Here is a 20,514-nt window from a genome sequence, read left to right on the forward strand (position 1 = left end):
AAACCTCCGAGTTGGGATTATGACTGGATCCAGACACCAGTCACACACGAGCCGATTAAATATGCTGGGTTTTATTGACTCTCGCCTTTGCGAGACCACCGCAATACACTGTCATGGGGGATAGGGATGAGGACAGAGATGGGATTGGGCATGTCGCCGCAGATGAGACGACTGCGCTGCTGCGGACCGACTCCGAGTCCTCAGACTTTGACCAACAGTCATACAGGACCTCATTGCGCCGACATTCCTCTGCCAACCTCCCTCCGTACTACCAAGATCCTACACCCGCAGACGGCGCCACTGAACCCTCGTCGGCGCTGACCATCTGGACCATTGTGCCCGTCTCACTTCTCGGTGTGTCTCATGTGTCTCAAGTGTCTTCACGCGGAGCAATGCTAATCTCCTGATAAGGTGTTTTCGTCTCCAACCTCGACGGCAGCCTGATCATCGCATCGAGTCAACAGATCGCCTCAGAGTTCAACGCGCTGTCAAGTGCGTCGTGGCTGATCACCAGCTTTGTACTTGCACTATGTGCCAGTCAACCCCTTGTAAGGCGCCTCGAATCATACCAAAGGGCCGCCGCTGACCCGTGTCTCGAACAATTATAGTATGGCAAGCTGAGCGATATCTTTGGCCGGCGGAGTAACTTGAGCGTCGCCTACATCTTCTTCGCAGCAGGATGTTTCCTTTGGTGAGTTTCACCGACAAGTCCGAGGTACTGGGCGTGGGCGTCTATTTATTCGATCGCAGTGGTATCGGTCGCGAATACTGGCATGTGGTTGCTGGTCGAGCCATTTCTGGCGTTGGAGGTGCTGGCATGACGGCGCTGGTATCTATCATCATTGCTGGTACGAGGACATGATAACCGTACGGCCCACGACCGACTCGACTGACCTACCTGCAGATGTCGTCCCTGTGAGAGAGGTCGCAACCTGGAGGAGCTACGTGAATATTGCTGCCACGACAGGACGAGCGGCTGGCGGACCCCTGGGCGGCTGGCTCTGCGACACAATCGGCTGGCGATGGTGCTTCTACGGCCAAGTCCCTCCCACGATCGTCGGTCTCCTTCTCATCCTCTGGAAACTACCGAACAAGACGCCAAGAACGGTCAAACCGGACGAGGAAGCCTCGTTCAAACAGAAGCTGGCGCGGGTGGACCTGGCGGGTGCTGTCACCCTGATCATCACCATCGTCAGCTTCCTCCTGGTGTTGGAGTTTCTGAACGAGGACCTCCCCAGGGTCTACGTCGTGGTCCCGGCTGTTCTTTTCTTCGGGTTTGTGACTCTCTTCTACTTGACTGAGAGCCGCTGGGCCAAAGAGCCGATCCTGCCCATCGAGCTCCTCACCAGCCGGGAGACCCTGACGGCCTACCTCCTTGCGGGACTTCAGATGACGGCCCAGTTCAGTCTCTTCTACTCGGTCCCCATCTACTTCCAGATCGTCTCCGGCTCGAGCGTGGGCAATGCGGGACTGCGCCTTGTCCCCGCCGTGGCGGGCAATGCCACCGCGGGTCTGCTGGCGGGCTTCACCATCTCCAGGACAGGCCGGTACAAGCTCTTCACCCTGCTGGGCAACGTGGGCGGCTGCCTGGGCTATCTGATGGTCCTCCTCCGCTGGCGCCGCGGTGCGATCCACCCGGCCGAGACGTTGTACCTGTTCTTGGGCGGCTTCGCGTCAGGCACGAACCAGTCGACCACCTTTATCCACCTCGCCGCGAGCCTGGAGCCGAGCAAGATGGCCATTGCGGGCACGACCCTGTATCTCTGCCACAACCTCTTTCTCCTCGTCGGCATCCAGTTTTCTACCGCGCTATTGCATTTCCGGTTACGGAGCGATTTAGAATCCGGACTAGAAGGCGTCAAACACAAGAAAAAGGTGCGCATACAAACTCTTTTCTACTCTCGAGTCCTGCCTGCCCTGTCTTGTCCTCTCCTTGGTGCTTCCATGATGCGTATTATACGAACCCAGCGATGCAGACGAAGGATATATCTTAATCCTTCGGATGCCTAAAGCTCTCCCTTTTATCCTCTCAGTTTCTCATAACCAGTCTTTACATACTCGATCACCCTTGGGTCCCTGCTTCGAAGAGACAGAGCCAATTCCAACAAACCCATAATGCTAACGTCGGGGACAACCGCACAGATCATCGAATCCGCCGTCTCCAGCATCAAATCGATCCGCAACCTTCCGCCACTCATCAGAGACATCGTCGTGCGAGCCTACCTCGACGGCCTGAGCTGTACCTTTGGTAAGAAGCATTTTGTTGCTATTTTCCTGCTGATTTTATTTCATCTATATAAACTAACCGTAACACGCTTGTACTTTGCAGCCATGTCCGTGGCCTTTGCCTTTTTGGGGTTGTTGGTCGCCATCACGATGAGGGAGAAGAGATTATAGAGAGGAGCGGGTGGCGGGTGGCGGGTAGCGTGGAAGGGGATAGAATGGGGACTGAAAGAGTCTCCGTCTTCAATATGATGAAAAATGGGCGTGTGAGAGTGTGATAGGGTAGGGTAGGGTAGAGCAATCAGAGGGTGATGGCGCTTTTAGAGGAGAGATGGGAGAGGAAGTGGTAGGAAATGGAAATGGGAAAGGAAAAGGAAAAAATATACTGTGTCATGGTCACGGTCATGGTCATGGCCCTTTTTAATAGAGGTATCATAAAAGTAATCCTAGGTGAATGGTATTATGGTAGAGGACAGGCAGGACATTAGAGTATTATTGTTATTTCTGGGGAGAAGAAGGAGAGAAGTAGAAAGTGGGAGAGGGAGAGGTAGGCAGGCATATAATATGGCATCAATACTTTTTTCTTTTTTGGCGTCTATCTATCTACCCATCTACCAGCCTGCCAGTCAGCGAGTCAAAGAGTATAGAGCACAGAAACTGCAGTTCAGTACACTGCGGACTCTCATCCGGGTGCATTCATTCCCTGCTGCGACTGGTGGAATCCGTTCCCAAGAAGCGTCGACGTCGTCAAGACTGGAAAGAACCGATTCAACCTTGTCCTCAACGATATCGCTTGCTTCCTCGCTGGCTCGGCTGAACTCGACTCAGTGTCCGAAGCGGAAATCCAACCTCTTGTTTCCCTTGTCGGTGGTGGTGCGGAGGTAATGGATCCGCTCCTCGCGGGTCATCGAGTACCAGATGTTGTCGCGCTCGGCGTTCTTGCGGACGTAGTAGATCTTTGCGCCGATGAAGACGATGATGTTCCAGGCGACGACGCCCAACAGGGCCTTGTTGCCCGTGTAGTAGTAAGGGGCGTCGCCCTTGCGGTAGATCTGCGAGGAGAAGATGTTGGACGCCTGCACGGCCATGTTGTACAGCGAGGAGCCGACGGTGCGGGTGCGCACGGACCCGGCGTTGCGCGACGTGAGCGCCACGAGGATCGCGTGGATGTACGGGTAACCCACCAGGAGGGTCGACAGCGTCCATTTGGCCCAGTTGGAGCCCGAGAATTGCGGCGGCAGCGCTACCAGCGCCACCAGCAGCGGCAGAGCCCAGAACTGTGTAATCACGCCGAGGAGCAGGCGTTGGTTGATCTTCTCCGACACCCACGTCCAGAACAACAGTTGTATGATGAAGAGCGTGTACGCCGGGATGGTCAGCAGATTGGTCTCGAACGTGTCGAACCCTAGCGCCTTGCACGTCAGGGTGATGTATGCCTGCGGAGGTGTGCTCGGGATCGTCCACGACAGGCCGATGAGGTAGATGGGCCACATGTCGTAATCGGTCAGGGCGGACCAGAAGAGGTCGAAGCTGAGACCTTGTCGGTTGTGCATGGTCGCTTTGCCGGGATCGTCTCGCAGGATGCGGGTCACCATGATGACCTCTTCTCGCTCTGTGAACCAGCCGTTCTTCGGGCGGAGGAGCCCCTTGGTCCAAATCTTTCGGCCGCCTTTACGGGCAGCGGCGTTGCGGGCGGTCTGAGTCGGAGAGGCCGGCAGATACAACCACGTAAAAATCCCGATCAGGCCGGTGAGCGCTCCCTCGATCGCGAACAGGTACCTCCATCCCTCGATGCCGCCGTGGCCACGGAGATGCAGGATGCCATATGCAAGAAACGCGCCCACAATCTGGGTAGATTGGTAAGATGTCCAGAACCAGCTCAAACGCTTTGGGAGTTCCGCATTGGTGAAGAAGTAGCTCAGGTACAGGATGGTATCTGGAATAAACCCCCCTTCAATGAGGCCCAGGAGGAACCGGCAGACGAAGAAGCTGTTTTTTCCGGATAATGCCGCCTGCGATGCCGCAACTGCGCTCCAGGACACCATCTGGATGGGGATCCAGGTATCGGGGCCAAGCTTCTTGCTGATAAGCTGAGAGGGAAGCTCGGCGAACAAGAAGGAGCAGTAAAAGATGGTCATGCCGTTATTATAGTCGTTGGTATTCATATTCAAATCGTCTGCGCGCTCGTCAGCTTCCTGCTCATGCTATCAGGGATGACCCATCAATCGTACTCAGCATGTTGTCAGACAATGCCTGGGTGATATTGCCTCGATCGAGCTGGAGTGCAAAGAACATAATGCATGCTGGAAGGGCAATTCGCCAATCGAGCTAACAGACGGGTTAGCCAGGAACAAGAATTGGTATTCTGAGTAAGGAGCAACAACATACTCTTCTGACCAGAGCCTTTTCCTCTTCCGGAGACCACTCAGCCGAGGGATCGAAACGATGTGTGCCCTCAAACCCTTCGATCGGTTTGTAGATTTCCGTGGCCTCCGGAGCCTCGAAGACGTTGTTCACGTTCTTGACGAGTGAGTTTCCATTCTGCTCAAAAGACGACGTCTCTGAGTCGAGATCGACGTCCGCGTCAACAGACACATGGCTGATGTCCTTGCCACCAAGCTGCCACCACTTCCGTTGTCTTGGCTTTCTTGTTGCTTCCTTGTTTCTTTCAACGGTGGATGGCACCACCTGGGACTCGACCGATTTGTCCATGGTGACTGTAAGCCTTGGGACAAGATGAACTAGATTGGAGTGCGACGCTTTCCAAGAGCCGAGAGTGCAGGGGGCAGCAGAGGCTTATATAGAGCACGAGCCCACTATCTTCTGCCACTGCTCGGCATTCAATGCTTCATCGATTATGGATTTTTTTCGGCGAGGTACCGGCCACACAGAAAAGTTCTAGACGACGCCTGCCAGGGATGATCTACTTGGTTTTCTTCAGAGATTATTGCCACACCAAGCTGGTGGATGTTGTTGTCAGATGGTGGGATGATTGCGTGATTCGGAACGTGGTATTGCTGAGACCTGTACCCTCCCATTTTGAACGTGGTCTGCGAGGGTTGTCTAGCCAATATGATGCCACATCCACCAGCATCTCGACAAGACTGTCTGCGCCGGCCATGTACCGCTCCATCGGACTAGATTTGGCGTGCTGAGGTTTGCTGATCCGTATGATCGCGGGGAAAGAAAGCTGCAATGAATTGACGACTGCGTTGCACAAAATCCTGCAGTAGCACCTTGACCGAGCCAAGAACTCGAAGGAGAGATGCCCGAAATATCTATCCGGCAAATAGGCATCTTGCACACCCGATGCTAAGACTCCTTGTCCCGACGCGTGCCAACCTCAGCAGACGAAGAGGCTAACAAAGTACTCAGTACAGGAATTCGCCAGCGCAGAGTTGACAGCCACATGCTTTGGTTCGCTAAGTTGGTGTGAAAGGGGCAACAACGTGGTGGAGATAGGGTTTGTTCAGAGATGGCGTGATTGGCCGAGGGCGATTGCAAGCTTGATGTCGAAGTGCGACCGACATCTTGGACAAACAGAGCACGCCATCACGGGCATTCTGACACCTTTTTCCATCCACTCTGGGCTGGTCGAGTCGTTGTCCAGGCCGCGATGGGCGAGTTGACCTCTGCAATGGTCGACAATTTTGGGCTTGTCTCATTGGTTCTTTCGTCAAGGCAAACTGCCCTTATCATTCCCACCAAAGCCATCTCCCACAATGGCGAACGAAGGGGGGCTGGGCATTTTGTATCGCTGCTCCGTGCATGTCAGACATGGATGTCAGCACGTGGAATGTGCCGGGGTTCTTGGGAGACCACCTCATCGATCAATCCATAACACGATTTGGCGTGAGTGAAACGATGTCCAGGCACGGATAGTAAGTGGTGGTGGAGATTGTGGAGGAGCTTGGTCAACCGGAGAGGAGCTGGGGTTGTCTTTGACGCCAAGTCTCACGTGACTTGTGCATAAAACTCCATGTGCACAATTGCACTATTGACGGGTCAAGAGCACAGCTTGGCGTGCCAGTTAATAAAAAACCCAAAAATACAACCTCGAATTTTTACGTCGTTACGTCGTAATACCTCTGTTCTACCGAGATTCTTACAGCCGTCTTCCCTCCATTCTTGTCAGCGCGTCAAACACGGCATTTTTCGACACCTATAAACATTGGTATGAGTGAGTGACCGGGCCCCTTGAGTCTTGACACCACACGCGCCGACCCGCTTGGGATCTCGTACATCGACGTCCATCTAACCATTACCGTTACCATCACTATCACCCTCACCTGCCTCTTTACTTTCTCTTCATACAGAAGGGCTCAGGAGGAGGATTGGAAAATGGACATGTCTCTCACGAAAGTTAAGGCGACTGGTGGCTTTGATTCTCAATTCCCGGTACAAGATACAAGGTTCAAGAGGGTGTTGTTGTCACGGTACAGGCCACAACCTGTTATGATATATCCGACCCAGCCCTAGAATCCATTCGGTATACAGTACCATCCCATAGCATACCAGATCGAGTCCCTCCGTTTTTAGGGGGCAGGAGATGACCTTTCTCCTGCGCAAGAATCCAGACCACCTATCTACAGGGTATACCGGAATCCCGGTCTGCCCTCGATGATGATCTCGCCCCTGTCGGCCTTGCGGTTTGCACGCGTGTAGAGGAAAAAGTTCTTGCAGATCAACACAATGGTCAGTGCTTGCACGGCGATGATCGTGTCGAGCCCGGGCCTGTATTGCGGAGCGTCCTTTTGTTGAAAGGCGTTGGATGCGATGATGCCGCCGATACCAGCGCCTGCAAGCATGACAGCCGACGCGATGGCGCGCCGCGCTTGGCCGACAATGTTGTTGTGCTGGTAGCTGAAGATGGCGGGGATGCTGGCGTTGTAGGACGGCAGGCCCAGGAAGACGCCGAAATACCGAACGCTGGGGTTTTTGGCGTAACCAATACTGGGAGCCCGAGTTAGCAAAAATCGGAAACCTTCATGAATGGCAGAAGAACTTACATAACAACACCGGTGATGGTCACCACGGCATTAAAGAGGATGATCGGCCCTCGAGTCATCCAGCGGTCGCCGATGTAGGCCGCAATGTACATCCACTGGTTAGGAGAAGTAAGTCAGCATATCATGTATGACCCAGTACGGTTGACTGGACAGACTCACAATGACCGCCAACACATAAGGGGGGAATATCAGTATGTAGGTCTTGAGGAGTGAATAGCCGAAGCCGCCATTGAGGATCAAAGGCAAAAAGTAGGCAAAAGCGTATGCCACGGTGTTCTGGTCGAGCATGTCAGTCTTGTCACTTGTCAGAAAGACATCCTCCAAAACTCACGTTGCACATGAGAAGCAGACAAAACTCCCAGACTCTCCAGTCCTTGAGGTGGGAGAAGATGACTCTCGGGGTGAATCTCTCGGGCACGGCGTCACCACGATCTCGTTCAATGCGAGCCAGGACGATAGCTGCTTCTTCCGGGGTCAGGAAGGATCGGAACCCCAAGAGAGACGGGCGAGCTGCCCTGTCCGGGAAATCGAGGAGGAAGAGGAGGACGAGGACGGCAATGACGACGGTCACGATTCCCTCCATGATGAAGATCCAAGACCAGCCAGGGACCCCTCCGAGGCCATCCATCTTGGACAGTCCGTAGGCGATCAAGTTGGCCAGCCCGGAGACCAGCAGGCCACAGCCGTATATGGCGCTGAAACGCACCTGGACCTCGTCTCTCTTGTACCAACACGACAGCAGGAAGACGATTCCAGGGAAAAGTCCGCCTTCAAAGGCACCAAAGATGATGCGGCACGCGAGCAGAGTTCCCCAGGTCTTGGAGAAGCCCATGCCGATGGTAACGACACCCCAGCAGAAGCTGATGACGCCCATGAACGTGGCGGCGCCGACCTTGCGCATGATCAGGTTGGACGGGAAGTCGAAGAGGATGTAGCCGATGAAGAAGATCATGGTGATGATGGAGTAGCGGTTGCCGATGGAGATGCCCAGGGCCTGGTCCATGCCAGCGAGGCGGGCGTTGGGCAGATTGAGTCGATCCACGAGCGAGATGGCATAGACGATTCCGCACAAGGGCAATAGTCGGAAGTCAACCTTGCGCCGAATTCTCTTCTCCTCGGCCAGGTCGATCGCATGATCCGGGTCGAGTGCCTCTTGGAGATGGATGTTGTCGTCGAGCATGCGCAGCGCGTGGTCGCCCTTCTCGTGGTCGCTCGAAGCCACAGCTTCGACGTGGGTGTTGTCCGCCGACATGCTCTTGTTCTCTGCCTCGACAATGTTCGTCAGAGTCATGGTGGACAAAGCTGGGAGGTCCAAAGCTGGTGGTGTGCTCTGGTGTATTTCTGTCGTGTTCAAGCTTCAACCTCACAGCACAACTCAAAACTCTGGCGGAAAAAGGTATGAGCTCCTCGATTTTGGACAAGGGGCACGATCCCAAGATATAAATCTATCAACACTCCTCCTGTTCTCAGACCATGCGCTCTTCTCATTCCGGGGCAAGTCCCCGCCACCCCAGACACGTACTCTAGGAAATAAAGGAGAAAAGAAGCCGGAGACCAGGCCTTGCAGCGACGAGAGCAAATGTAGGTACCGTCGTCCATGATTGGATCTCGGTTGATCCACCACGTTCATACTATATCACAAACGGAAATATTCCCTCGGAGCCTATATCAAACCGGCATTTCGGATGTGGCGGCGGGGCATTCCGGGGATGTCTCAGTCGAGGACTCGACCTTCCCTCCTCGTCTTGCTAGGGAGGGATACCGGTACCTGGTAGCGGTTGTATCGTTTGCAAAGAGTCTCTTCCTGAGTCGGAATATGAGTACCGAGTTCTGGACTTACTCCCTGGACGATAACAACAACGAAAAACCCTGTCAAGGGGAAAGCCGACAAACCGTTAGGCCCTTGCTCGATTTATCTGTTCTCTAGAAATTGGGCGAGTGAACCTCTCCCTGTCATTCATCGGTATAAGACTCTTATCGAAGAGACTTCTGTTTGAGTTGCCATCATTTCCTGTCTCTATTGTCGCGCAACATCGAGCTCACCTTTTCACACCATCACCATGTCTCCATCTATCGAAAGCCCCAACGGAGACAATGGCGCCGTCAATGGCACTCATATCGAGAAAGACAAGATTTCAGCAACTCCTACAAATAACTCTTCTGTCGAGGCAGCACCAGCCTCCGTCTCGGCCAAAGAGTTGATCGGATACCACGAAGCTTCGCGGTTCGCCGGCGAGTATCTGGCAGGCAAGGTCCGTCGCACCATCGAGCAGTGCCCGGGGCTTGGACGACATATCCTCGACGTTGGCTTCGGGACAGCGCTGGCCCAGACCAGCCTGAGCTACCGCGAATGGGCCCTGGTCAGTATCGCCACGCTGACGGCGCTGGGCGACGTCGACGATCAGCTCAAGGTGTACGTCACGGGGGCGCTGACCCACGGCGCCACGATTGAGGAGATCCAAGACATTTTCCGGCACGCCAACTCGTTCGCCGGCGCTCCCAGGTCGGTCAATGCCGTCCGCCATACCCACGACCTCTTGTCGCAATGGCAGTCGGGGTCTGAGCCGCGACAGTTGCCACTACCAAAAGGATACACCGAGTCGATCGTTTTACTCGGCGACCACGAGACCATGGTCCGCGACACCGGCGGTTCGGGGATCCCCATTGTGCTCATCCACGCCCTCAGCATGGACGGACGAATGTGGCGACAAGTTCTACCACTTCTCGCTGCCTCGGGCACCCGTGTCATTGCCTACGATCTGCGCGGCCACGGATACGCGCGCGGGGCACCCCTCACCCGCGATCTCGAGCATCTGTGCGCCGACCTGGCCCTGCTTCTGGACCGGCTGGGCGTCGAGCGAGCCGACGTCTACGGGGCCTCGTACGGCGGCGCAGTGGCGCAGTACTTTGCGCTCGACAACCCGCAACGCACGCGGTCTCTAGCGGCCATCGCAACGGCGGGGAAAGCGACGGCCGTGCTGGCGACGCGCGCGACGCGCGCAGAGGAGCACGGCATGGACTCGCTGGTGGCCGAGTCGGTGATACGGTGGTTCCTGCCCGAGACCATCGCGCAGGACACATGGTGCGTGCGGTACGCCCGCGGGTGTGTGCGTCGGGCGCGCGTCGAGGACTGGGCCGCCGCGTGGCGAGCCATGGCCCGACTCGACTGTCTGGAGCGGCTGCCATCTCTCAAGACGATGCCCGTGCTGTCGCTGGCCGGCAAGCAGGACCTCTCGGCCACGCCGCCCATGATGAAGGCCATCGCCGACGCGTGCACCGGCAACCCCAACGTCGAATACCACGAGATCGACCCGGGCACGCACATGATGGCCATGGAGATGCCAAACCCCGTGGCCGAGAAGCTGGTCGCGTTCCGCAAAAGGGTTGATGGGTTGGTACACAAGTAGATAGATAGATTCCTATGACCTTTTGCCCTGAGACCAACTTCGTTTCTCTTCTTCTCCATCTAGATCTCGGACACGTTTTAGACAAGACTCGAATTTTGTTACGTCGAGGTACTCTGTTTCGCGCGGGGGAGTGTCTGGTAGCGCACGCCTAGAGAAGACAACGAGAAAGAATAGAAGTGTCCTTTCCCCTCGTTCACGGGCTCCCTGTCCCTCTCCTTTCCCATTTTCCCGTATCCTCGTAGCAATCATGCAAACGAAAATGGATTACCCTCTTGACGATATGACCTGGACAGGTCCATCGTCACGAGATAGATACCTAGATACCTAGGCACTCTTTTGGTAGTTGACTCTCCTAGTCTCAGTGGCGCAGCCAGAGAGAAAGGAGCTCCCACATTTGTGAGAAAAACCTGCTTTCCTTCCTTCGGTATTTTATCCCAAAAAGGATAAATCACCTCGGATGGTACCCACACGCCTTAAAGTCCTAGCTCACTCTCGGCTCTCCGCAGACTCACAGGCTCTGCCGCTCACGTGGCGCTCTATTCCACTCTGACGAGTACTAGTGGTTAATTAGCCTGCACAAGGTACCTGTCCCCCCCACAGTGTACCGAGTACCGAGTACCCCATGGAGGGAGGCTAGGCGGAGGTCGAGGTCAAGGTCAAGGAAATGATTGCAATCAGACCGGTCCAGGCTGTACCAGCAGGAGACAAAGACGAGCAAGGGACGGACAATACATTACCACTTCCGCACCCAAAAGTCGCTTTTTTTAAAAAAAAAAAAAAAAAAAAAAAAAAATTGGTCTTTACACCAGTTTTACCTGGGTAATCACCATGGTACTTCAATACCTATAGGACAGATATCTCGTACTGGGTAAAACACAACATCTCGACTCTAAAATTCTGTAGATTTTTGATTCGCTTATCATTATCTCATTATCCAGGTCATTTTCTTCATGGTAAGTCCCCCCACCAAGACATCACACCCGACCTAGACACGACGTTTCAATTCGGTGTAGCCTCTGGCATGCGGTACTCGACGCCGCCCACGCCCGGAAAGTCGATCTTGGTCGACGGCAGCTCGTACTGGAACATGGGCGTGTGCTGCCTCTTGCTGACCCGCCACCCGGCCGGGGTGCGGCGCAGCTCGTCCCTGAAGTCGACGACGCGGATCACGATCTTGGGCTCGTCGGCCTTGAGCATCGTCGCCTTGATGTGGTACTCGGCGCGCGCTGTGTCGCCGTGGCCATCCGTGTCGACGGTGATGAGGAGGCTGCTGAGGGCGTGGTCGACGGGCCCGAACGCGGCGTTCAAGTCGACGATCACATCGCGCATGGATTCTCCGCCGACAAATCGACGGAGGCCGCCGCAGTACGAGAGGTCCGCGTCGGGGGTGAAGACGTCGCGCAGGAGCTCGAAGTTGCGGCGGTCCAGGCCGTGACAATACTGGTCGAGCAGACGGCGGATGGCGGCTTCATCGGCGGCGGCGGTTTGGCTTGTCATGGTGCTTTCGATGCTTCGAGTCTCTTGTGGGTAACTTTCCTAGTCGACGGATTCCAAGACATGCAATTGAAGGGTAGGGACCAGAGAGACAGAGACGATGAGTGTGCGTATGTTCGGAGGATGACTTGTCCCAGTGTCGCAATCTATCTCGACTTTCAGCAAAGAAGACGCTTCTTAAAACCCTGTCAAGTTGTCTCGTCGATCCTAGTACAATGTACGAAGTAGTTTGAAGGGTGGTAATGTAGGTAGATACCTTTCCCAGGGGGTTTTTTTCCTCTTGGTATCCATTGGTCAAAGCATTATACCACAAAGAGAAATATCACCGAGGTAAAAAAGATTGGGCCCAGCCTTGTTCCCAGGTGCCCTCATGAGAGGAATGTCCAACAAACACTGTCGTTTTCTCACTGGCCGAAGTTTTGTGGGCTTTGGTCCCTGTCCACCTCGATGGTGATCCGCCCAGACGAGGACTATCTCATGACGAACTTGACGAGTCTGCACATGGTGGTGTATGTAGTCCGGGCAAGTCCGGAGAGAAAAAGGTACAGGAAAGGAGGAGAGACTTCGACGACAGATAAAACAACAGATAAATATGTGAGGTTCTGCAGTTTGCTTCCCTTTTCTGTGTCTTGAGCGATATCATCTTCTGCCATTCTCCCCCACCACCTCAACCCAACCATGGCAGCTGCAGATGTCGTCCCCGATGCGAGAGATATCGTCCAAGACCCTCCTGAATTGTCCCTGAAGCCTCGTTCGGCAGGGCACAAACAGACCAACGGAGATGTGGAACACGATGCAGAAACTCCCCAACGACCACACGAGAACGAGTGGTACCGGTCCGGTTTCTCGTCCAACGGCTACCGCATCCACGAGGAGCCGCTGCACACGCGACGACCGATGCGTGTGCTGATCGTCGGCGCCGGGGCCGCGGGGCTCCAGATCGCGTACAAGGCGCAGCGCCAACTGTCCAACGTGACGTTTGCCATATACGAGAAAAACTCGGCCGTGGGCGGCACCTGGCTGGAAAACCGGTACCCAGGCTGCACATGCGACATCCCCAGCCACTCGTACCAGTTCAGCTTCTGGCGCAAGCCGGACTGGAAGAGCTACTACGCCGGCGCCGAGGAGATCCGCCAGTACCTCCAGGCGTTTGCCGTCGAGAACGACCTGGAACGCTTCGTCCGCTTCGGCCACCGCGTCGACGAGGCTCGCTGGGACGCCGAACGGGGTGTATGGAAGATCAAGGGTCACCTAGCGGATGGCTCCGAGTTCACCGACGAGGGCGAAATCCTGGCCTCGTGCCACGGTGTTTTTAAGTATATCCCACAGTTCTATAGGTACTTGTGCACAGTGAAAATGGCTGACGTCCCTCGCCCTCAGTTCGTGGAAATATCCAAATATCCCCGGAATCGATCAATTCAAGGGCAAGATCATGCACAGCGCCGCCTGGGACGACAGCGTCGACTTGACCGACAAGAAAGTCGCCGTTGTCGGGGGAGGTTCCTCGGCCGTGCAGATCATTCCGTCCATCCAGCCTTACACAAAGGAACTACACGTCTTCTTGAGGTCGCCCGTCTGGATCACAGCTGGGTTCGGCGCGAAACACGCTGCGCCGGGTGGCGTCAACTTTGACTGTATATACAAATCATTCCCCCCCCCTCCACTTTTCCCAATAGAGACTGACCGGATACCAGATTCTGAGGAGCAAAAGAACAAGTTTGCCAGCGACGAGGCCGTCCTTGACAAGTACTGTCGAGAAGTCGAGGGGGAGCTCAACAAACGGTTTACCTTGGTAAGACTTCAAACCTGAAAGGCTCGGTCGGCTCTTCTCATCTCCATTGGAAGGAGGGAACCTAACGTTCTATCCCCTCCCACGCAGATGCACCTCGACAGCGTCGACCAGGCCGCGTCGCGCGAGTTCGTGGCCAAGAGCATGTTCCAAAAGCTGGCCGGCGACCCGCGGCTGACGGCGCACCTGATCCCGCAGTACGCGCTGGGCTGTCGCCGCATGACGCCCGGGTCCGACTACCTGCAGTCGCTGCTGCGGCCCAACGTCGAGGTCATCACGCAGTCGGCCGCGGAGGTCACGGAGATGGGGCTGGTGGACGCCTCGGGGAGGCACGTCGACGTCGACGTCATCATCTTCGCCACGGGCTTCGACACGAGCTTCTGTCCGCCCTACACCCTGGTCGGGGAGAGCGGGCGGAACCTGCGCGACGAGTGGGCCGACTTTCCAAGGGGATACCTGAGCGTCATGGCCGAGGGATTTCCCAATATGTTCCGTGAGTACCTACCTACCTACCTATCTACCTACTCATCTACCCACCCTAGTCACCCAAAGTGACCTTGTCCCCTTTTACATGATTATATCAATATCATGGTCCCATTGTTATTAATACGTGAACGTGTGAAAATCCTTAGTCTTCATCGGTCCCAACGGCCCAGCTTCGCACGGCTCCATCCTCCCTATCCTCGAATGGCACACGCGGTACATGTTCAAGATCATCTCGCACATGCAGCGGACGTCTATCAAGTCGCTAGGCCCGTCGCGCGAGGCCGTTGCGGATCTGTACACGCACACGCACGAGCTGCTCAAGCGGACTGCCTGGTCGAGGTGAGAAAGAATTTTTCGATCCAACTTCCCCTACCCCCTCCCCCTTTACCTCTACAGGACTTGCGTTTTTCCTGACCTTTTCCCTTTGAAATTCTAGCGCCTGTAGATCGTGGTTCAAAAACGGCCGGGTCCACGGCCCCGTCACCGCCATCTGGCCCGGCAGCCGCCTCCACTACTTTGAGGTGCTGGCCGAGCCGCGCTACGAGGACTTTGTCATGACGTACCGCGACAGCGGCAGCGGCAGTGGTAGTGGTAGGGGAAACCGGTTCGCATACCTGGGCAACGGGTACACGCAGGCCGAGCTCGACGAGGACAGTAATCCCGTGTGGTACTTTGACGTCTTGGGCAGGGAGCTCGCAATGGGGAAAAAAGCGTTTGGGGTGGTAGAATAGATAGAGAGAGAGAGAGAGAGAGCTTTGGTCACCTCTTCTCTCGATAGAGCTTATGTGTGTATATATCCTCTCTTTATAGATGAATGGATATATATTATATGTACACTGAACTGTGCTTCATCTCTTACTATTTTCGTCCGGGACAAGGGAGCGAGCGGCCCCCGGCTACATGCGGGGTTTTAAGTTCGCGCGATTTCCGGGGGCGAAAGTTCTCGGCTGCTGCCGTCTCGTCTTGATACCAAAAGCCGAGTGGATCCCCTTTCCTGCCCCCCCCCCCCCCCCCCCCCCCCCCCCCCCCCCCCCCCCGGGGCCCCCCAAATAACCATCCGTTCGAGACGCTGGATGATATTATTTCTTCTGTGCTTACCTCGATTGACGTAAATTGCTTGCAATACTGACGAAACCGTCCCTTCAAGTATGTCTGGTTGGAAGCGGCATCAATCTATCGCAACTTGACCAGGCTCGCGTGGCCCGCGCACCGATTTGGCAAAAGTACGTAGCGATTTGAACCCAAGGAATGCAAAAAAAATGCCCCACCACAGACAAAGGTGTCCGGACGCGTACAGGTACCATCCTTTTCCCCGCATTGAATCAAATCGATTCCTGCGAGTCCGGCGACCCGCTGAGCTCAAAAGGACATGGCCACGTGAAGTGGAAGCATGAAGCACCCATCCCACCGCCCAATCGAACACCTCGCGATCGTCATAGGCGCCTGTGACGATCGGGAGTTGGGAGGGTGATCGAGGTGCGATGGAAGAGGCGAGGCAGAAGTCGAAGAAGCGAGAGCGCCAGGCCATATATTCTCGTGGTTCTGTTGGAAGGTGTTTTGACATGTGAACTCGGCCTGAAATGGCTACTTCCATGTTATACCTTTGTCACACCGGTTGACGCTATACCAATAGCGACACGGCTGCCCCAATTCTGGTGTGGACTTCTTTCTCCCCTTCCTGCAAGACCACGTTGACTGCGGCTGATTTTTATCTGCTGGACATAGCCCGCGCTCTGATTCTCATGGACTTCGAGGTTCTCCCATTACCCGCCACTCGATCATAAATCTCAGGTTGACTTATTGACGTCACTGGGATTGGACAGGAGTGCCGGATTTTACCCCATCATAAATCGACAACTTACGAGGCGGCTCGAAAGGGGGCTCAAGAGATGTTCAGGCCGGAAAGAGTCAAAGTCTTGCTTCTTACTTTCAGTTTCAACGATCTGGATCTACACAAGCAAACCAGAAAGATTCATGGCGATTTTGAAAGTCTTGGATATGAGGTTCAAGATTACAATATCAACATGAGCGACCCTCTATCCGGGCTCAAGACACACCTGAGCGAATTTCTGGTCAAGCCTGACCAAAGTCACCCGACCCTACACATCATTTACTACCACGGCCATGGAGGAATTGTTGACAAAAACAAACTTCGACTGTTCAGGTAAGCCTTCGAAGTCATACAACGGCTCCATTTATTACTCGTTCATTCCTCCTAATCTCGCTTTCTAAAGCCACAACATTCCCAACAAGCCTATCGAACTTGGTACGGAACTGTCCAATCTCGGTAGCAAGGTTTCGAAAGCCTTGGAAAGCAATAAGAGTGGGATAATTGTCCCTTCTCAACTACGAATGGCCCTGGAGGACACTCGGTATGTCACTATCCGAAGAACCCCTCGCAGCCGAGCCCACTGCGACGTAGGTTAAACACGATCTAGTTTCCAACCCGTTGCTGGGGTAAACTGGGAAGAAATTCAAAAGACGATTATGGACGCCAAAACCCACACGATCATCATTCTTGACTGCCGTGAAGCCGTATTAGCTTCAGTGACAAGCCAGGAGAATGGAAAGTCGTCTCAGAAACCGGCCTACCAAAAGGAATTAATCGGCGCATGTGGCTGGGGGTTGTCTACACGGAACGATATGAGCGAGGCAATGTGCACAACCTTCAAGGGCCTTGACAAAAAAGATGATACCATGTCGACGATCACCCTTGTGAGCCGGATGAATCACCATATGGTGAAGTCATTCGGCGGAGTTGGTACGGTTCCACAGGCTGTCCGCTATCTACTTGGAGGGTCAACAGTGGAAAACATTCGCCTTCCTCGACTCAAGGAAAGGCCCCCACAGACCACTTAGGCCGGCTAAAGTGTCGGATTTGGTGCAGGTGGTGGGGTGGTATTGCCAAAGTCATGTGTGGTTCTGTATCGTTACCGACCAACCTTCATGCGGCCACCCCACGGGGACAGACGATGGAAGGTCGAGCAAGGATGGGGCATTCAGTGCACAGATTATTGCTACTTTGAGACAGCATAGGATAAGTATATAGCTGGCTCAACCCCCCAACCTTAGATACAAGCTGAAGTCAACTTCGTTCACAATCTTAGCCCCTACCTAATAAGTATAGCCATTGGTTGTTGGTATACTGTTGGTATCAAGGTGTACGTCCAATGTAAGCGCACAACCCTGCTCCGACTAACCTTGCGACCTACCACTCCTTCCTATCAAGCAAAACCATTTGATTCGTTGTTCGAGGAACCCCCCCCCCCTCCGAATACGATTTATAACATGTATGTTCATGTCGTGTCTAGGCGAATTAGCTCTCGATTTATTCACGAAATGCCATTATTCCAGATTCCAATCACCCAGGTGTACACGCATGGAATCAACCCCCCGGGGCTAAAACTCACCTGGCTGATCCTAGTCCGCGTGAACAACGTGTTGGACTATTGACTACGAATCCCGTAGCATCCCCGTTGTACGAAGAGCCCATTACGCGGATCCACCTTCGCAAGTTAGCACAAGGAGACGCGCCGAAGCCGGACGGACGTCCATGTCCTCAGGACCACGGTTGAGGCGTGGATGATGGACGGGGGGTTGCAGCTGAGCCTGCATGATGTACGGCAAGAGAAGGTCAAATGAATGCATCATCGAGGGGGCACAGGGGTCAGGCGCATAAGGGGCCCGATACGGCGAAACGGGTCCCTCTCCTTGAAAGTGCCGAGGGGGCCGCGAGAATCGAGCCATCACGAGGCTAATCAAGGGCACACTCGTAGAGACGAGGTACATTTTGAAGGAGCCGGAAGGGACAATAATCAAAGGGGAGTCCGGAGTGGCGGAGAGAATTCCGGCGACGAGGCGGGTTTTGAAGGAGATTTGGGGGAAGTAGGTTGGAAGAGAAGGACAAATGTAATGGGCGATGGGAGACGATGTTCTCATCGCCGTCAAAAGCGGCCTCACTCCCCCTTCCCGAACGAAAACGGTAAAAGAAGAACATAATATTATATGTGTACAGCAGAGTACTGGTCCGCTCTCAGATATCTCCATCACCGTTGGCGTACGTCTTCTTCATCTTCTCCATCGCCTCCTGTGTCAACTCCTGCCGATTGATGCGCTCCAACACATCATTCTTGCGTGTTCTGCGATCGCCGATCCAAATCAGCAGCCCGGCCGTGGCATTGCAAGTGATCGAACAACACAAAATGACCGTCGTCAACGCAAAAGGACGTTTTTGGTAGTCGATGCTCCACGTGACGGTGCCTAGGGCAATCTGCAAGAGGGAGTGACAGTCCAGCAGAACCACGATGACGACCAGGAGTCGCAGGGGGAACGCGTGGTGCGTCTCCGTCTCGTGCGGTTTGTAGAACGTGTGCGATTTGTTGAACTTGGCGCCATGGTAGTCCAAGAGTCGCTGCTGCTTGTGGTTTAGTACGCTATACTCGCCCGGCTCTTCGAGGTCCTCCTTCAAGCCGAATCGTTTCTTCAGGTGGAGTTTCGCAGCTGCTTTATTGAGTACTCGATCACGGCGGCGTGGTTTGGGTTTGGGGACCACAGGCGGCGGCATCTCGGTAGGGAGATCGTTGCGGTTTCTCAATTTGGGCATGTTATGCTTCTTGCGGGTCGACCAGGTGAGGTGATGGTAGTGAGCAATGAAGATCATATGGTACGTGTCAACAGCCCGGAAAGGGGCTAGGCCGTCGCCGACGATGGCGAAGAGTGCAACAAGGACGTTGTCAATCACGTTGATGACATACAGTTGCTTGCCACCGACGTTTATCCAGCCTGCGTTTGGTTATTCGATCAGTTACACATAAATCTGGAAGGGCTCTGAGGGCGTACCGATGAGGAAGAGAACCCAGGCCAGACCAAAAAGCGTGATCAAAGTCGCATACAGTGTGATGCAGAAGCCCAGAGCTAGGATTCAAAGTCAGCACTCGCAGACGTGCGATCGAGGTAGACAGGCTCACGTTGGCGAACATATTGCAGAAACCCTTTCATGGACCTTTTGAATTTCGACCGGCGTGAGTGAAGCATATGTCGAACATGATCATTGAGTTCTAATCGCTCTTGATATGTCCACCCTGACAACGATGCTCCTTCAGGAAGGACCGCATATCGAGAATCACTGAGCTGGGAGTTGATTGTGGCACCGGTAGGAGCTCGGTATATGGGTGCAGGCCGTGTTACCTTTGGCGGTTTTTCCTGCTTCTGTTTTTCCTTCTCTCCCGGCTTCAGTTTCTGTTCAACATCTTGCAAGAAGCTTGTGAGTGAGAATGTCGGTCTTCTATTCACATATTTACCCAAGTCGGGAACGAAAAGCGAGTTTTGAACGTTGGTCAGAGATATCAGAGTTTGAACTTCAGGATCTGACGATACTGGTGAGCACAGAAAGTCTGCGAGGGGTGCAATGTGCTAGGCTACGTACCCAATGCGTCGAGTGCATCAACCATACCTGCATTGTAGTCCCTTTCAGGCTGTATAGGATCTCTTTCTGTGTGGCCCAAACCTAGCAAGTGACGAGTTTTGTTCCACAAGTTTCCTACCCTGCCATTATCGGTCTCATCCGTTTCTCTGGGATTAGTGGCATAGTCGTGGACTGCGCCAATGTTCGCCTCAGGCCTAGGAGTATCATTCCTGTGACGAAGAAGTCGAATGCTGGGGAGATAAACATTGTCGTCCCTCGCAGCAGGCAAGCGTCTAACTCCAGGATTCGGCTCGTCTCGCAAGGTAGGAGGATGAATCGATGCCGGTTCCTCGATCGGTGGTCGCGCCGCTGTTCTGGCAGCATCTTGTGGTGGTACGGTTTCGGTGGCTGCTGAAGCTGGGTTGCTACGTCCCAACTTTGAAGACGCGACGTGGACGGCACCACGCAAGCGGTCCATCCCAGAGCGTGCGAGTCTGTGGCTGTCCACAAGTTGGCAGTGCCTTTGACAGCGGCAGTACTGCGACGCACGCAGACAGCGTACTCATATAAGATGAAGCTGGCATCGTCGAGCCTGTGCAGAAGAGATCGAGATTGTCAATACGATCGGCCTGCCTCCGTAGCGTCTCGAAAACTTGGAAATGGACCTGAAAGCCACAAAAGCCAAATGCGAAATGATGTCAT

At 54.4% G+C, this 20,514-nt stretch overlaps 8 protein-coding genes across 8 annotated transcripts; 4 read left to right on the plus strand and 4 right to left on the minus strand.

The window, feature by feature from the left end:
- Positions 1 to 113: 113 nt before the first annotated feature.
- Z517_09751 (uncharacterized protein) lies at positions 114 to 2,397 on the plus strand (the record flags this gene model as incomplete). The annotated part of the gene is made up of 7 exons (XM_013425659.1): positions 114 to 354; positions 412 to 548; positions 609 to 691; positions 751 to 848; positions 905 to 1,875; positions 2,143 to 2,248; positions 2,330 to 2,397. The coding sequence occupies 7 exons, from the start codon at positions 114 to 116 to the stop codon at positions 2,395 to 2,397; spliced, it is 1,704 nt and encodes a 567-aa protein (XP_013281113.1).
- A 650-nt stretch (positions 2,398 to 3,047) lies between these two features.
- On the minus strand, positions 3,048 to 4,935 carry Z517_09752 (uncharacterized protein; the record flags this gene model as incomplete). The annotated part of the gene is made up of 3 exons (XM_013425660.1): positions 3,048 to 4,399; positions 4,455 to 4,551; positions 4,612 to 4,935. The coding sequence occupies 3 exons, from the start codon at positions 4,933 to 4,935 to the stop codon at positions 3,048 to 3,050; spliced, it is 1,773 nt and encodes a 590-aa protein (XP_013281114.1).
- Positions 4,936 to 6,809: 1,874 nt separating this feature from the next.
- Z517_09753 (uncharacterized protein) lies at positions 6,810 to 8,523 on the minus strand (the record flags this gene model as incomplete). Its single annotated transcript, XM_013425661.1, has 4 exons — positions 6,810 to 7,176; positions 7,233 to 7,327; positions 7,392 to 7,508; positions 7,564 to 8,523. 4 exons carry the CDS (start codon positions 8,521 to 8,523, stop codon positions 6,810 to 6,812), a joined length of 1,539 nt encoding a protein of 512 aa, XP_013281115.1.
- Positions 8,524 to 9,292: 769 nt separating this feature from the next.
- Positions 9,293 to 10,639, plus strand: Z517_09754 (uncharacterized protein; the record flags this gene model as incomplete). Its single annotated transcript, XM_013425662.1, has 1 exon — positions 9,293 to 10,639. The coding sequence occupies one exon, from the start codon at positions 9,293 to 9,295 to the stop codon at positions 10,637 to 10,639; it is 1,347 nt and encodes a 448-aa protein (XP_013281116.1).
- Positions 10,640 to 11,638: 999 nt separating this feature from the next.
- Z517_09755 (uncharacterized protein) lies at positions 11,639 to 12,136 on the minus strand (the record flags this gene model as incomplete). The annotated part of the gene is made up of 1 exon (XM_013425663.1): positions 11,639 to 12,136. One exon carries the CDS (start codon positions 12,134 to 12,136, stop codon positions 11,639 to 11,641), a length of 498 nt encoding a protein of 165 aa, XP_013281117.1.
- Positions 12,137 to 12,811: 675 nt separating this feature from the next.
- On the plus strand, positions 12,812 to 15,139 carry Z517_09756 (uncharacterized protein; the record flags this gene model as incomplete). The annotated part of the gene is made up of 6 exons (XM_013425664.1): positions 12,812 to 13,449; positions 13,514 to 13,767; positions 13,828 to 13,925; positions 14,013 to 14,415; positions 14,555 to 14,747; positions 14,854 to 15,139. The coding sequence occupies 6 exons, from the start codon at positions 12,812 to 12,814 to the stop codon at positions 15,137 to 15,139; spliced, it is 1,872 nt and encodes a 623-aa protein (XP_013281118.1).
- Positions 15,140 to 16,297: 1,158 nt separating this feature from the next.
- Z517_09757 (uncharacterized protein) lies at positions 16,298 to 17,267 on the plus strand (the record flags this gene model as incomplete). The annotated part of the gene is made up of 3 exons (XM_013425665.1): positions 16,298 to 16,572; positions 16,643 to 16,780; positions 16,847 to 17,267. The coding sequence occupies 3 exons, from the start codon at positions 16,298 to 16,300 to the stop codon at positions 17,265 to 17,267; spliced, it is 834 nt and encodes a 277-aa protein (XP_013281119.1).
- Positions 17,268 to 18,441: 1,174 nt separating this feature from the next.
- Z517_09758 (uncharacterized protein) lies at positions 18,442 to 20,290 on the minus strand (the record flags this gene model as incomplete). The annotated part of the gene is made up of 4 exons (XM_013425666.1): positions 18,442 to 19,190; positions 19,248 to 19,322; positions 19,376 to 19,774; positions 19,834 to 20,290. The coding sequence occupies 4 exons, from the start codon at positions 20,288 to 20,290 to the stop codon at positions 18,442 to 18,444; spliced, it is 1,680 nt and encodes a 559-aa protein (XP_013281120.1).
- Between the last annotated feature and the right edge of the window lie 224 nt (positions 20,291 to 20,514).

This window comes from Fonsecaea pedrosoi (assembly GCF_000835455.1).
Source record: "Fonsecaea pedrosoi CBS 271.37 unplaced genomic scaffold supercont1.6, whole genome shotgun sequence".
NCBI lineage: Eukaryota > Fungi > Ascomycota > Eurotiomycetes > Chaetothyriales > Herpotrichiellaceae > Fonsecaea > Fonsecaea pedrosoi.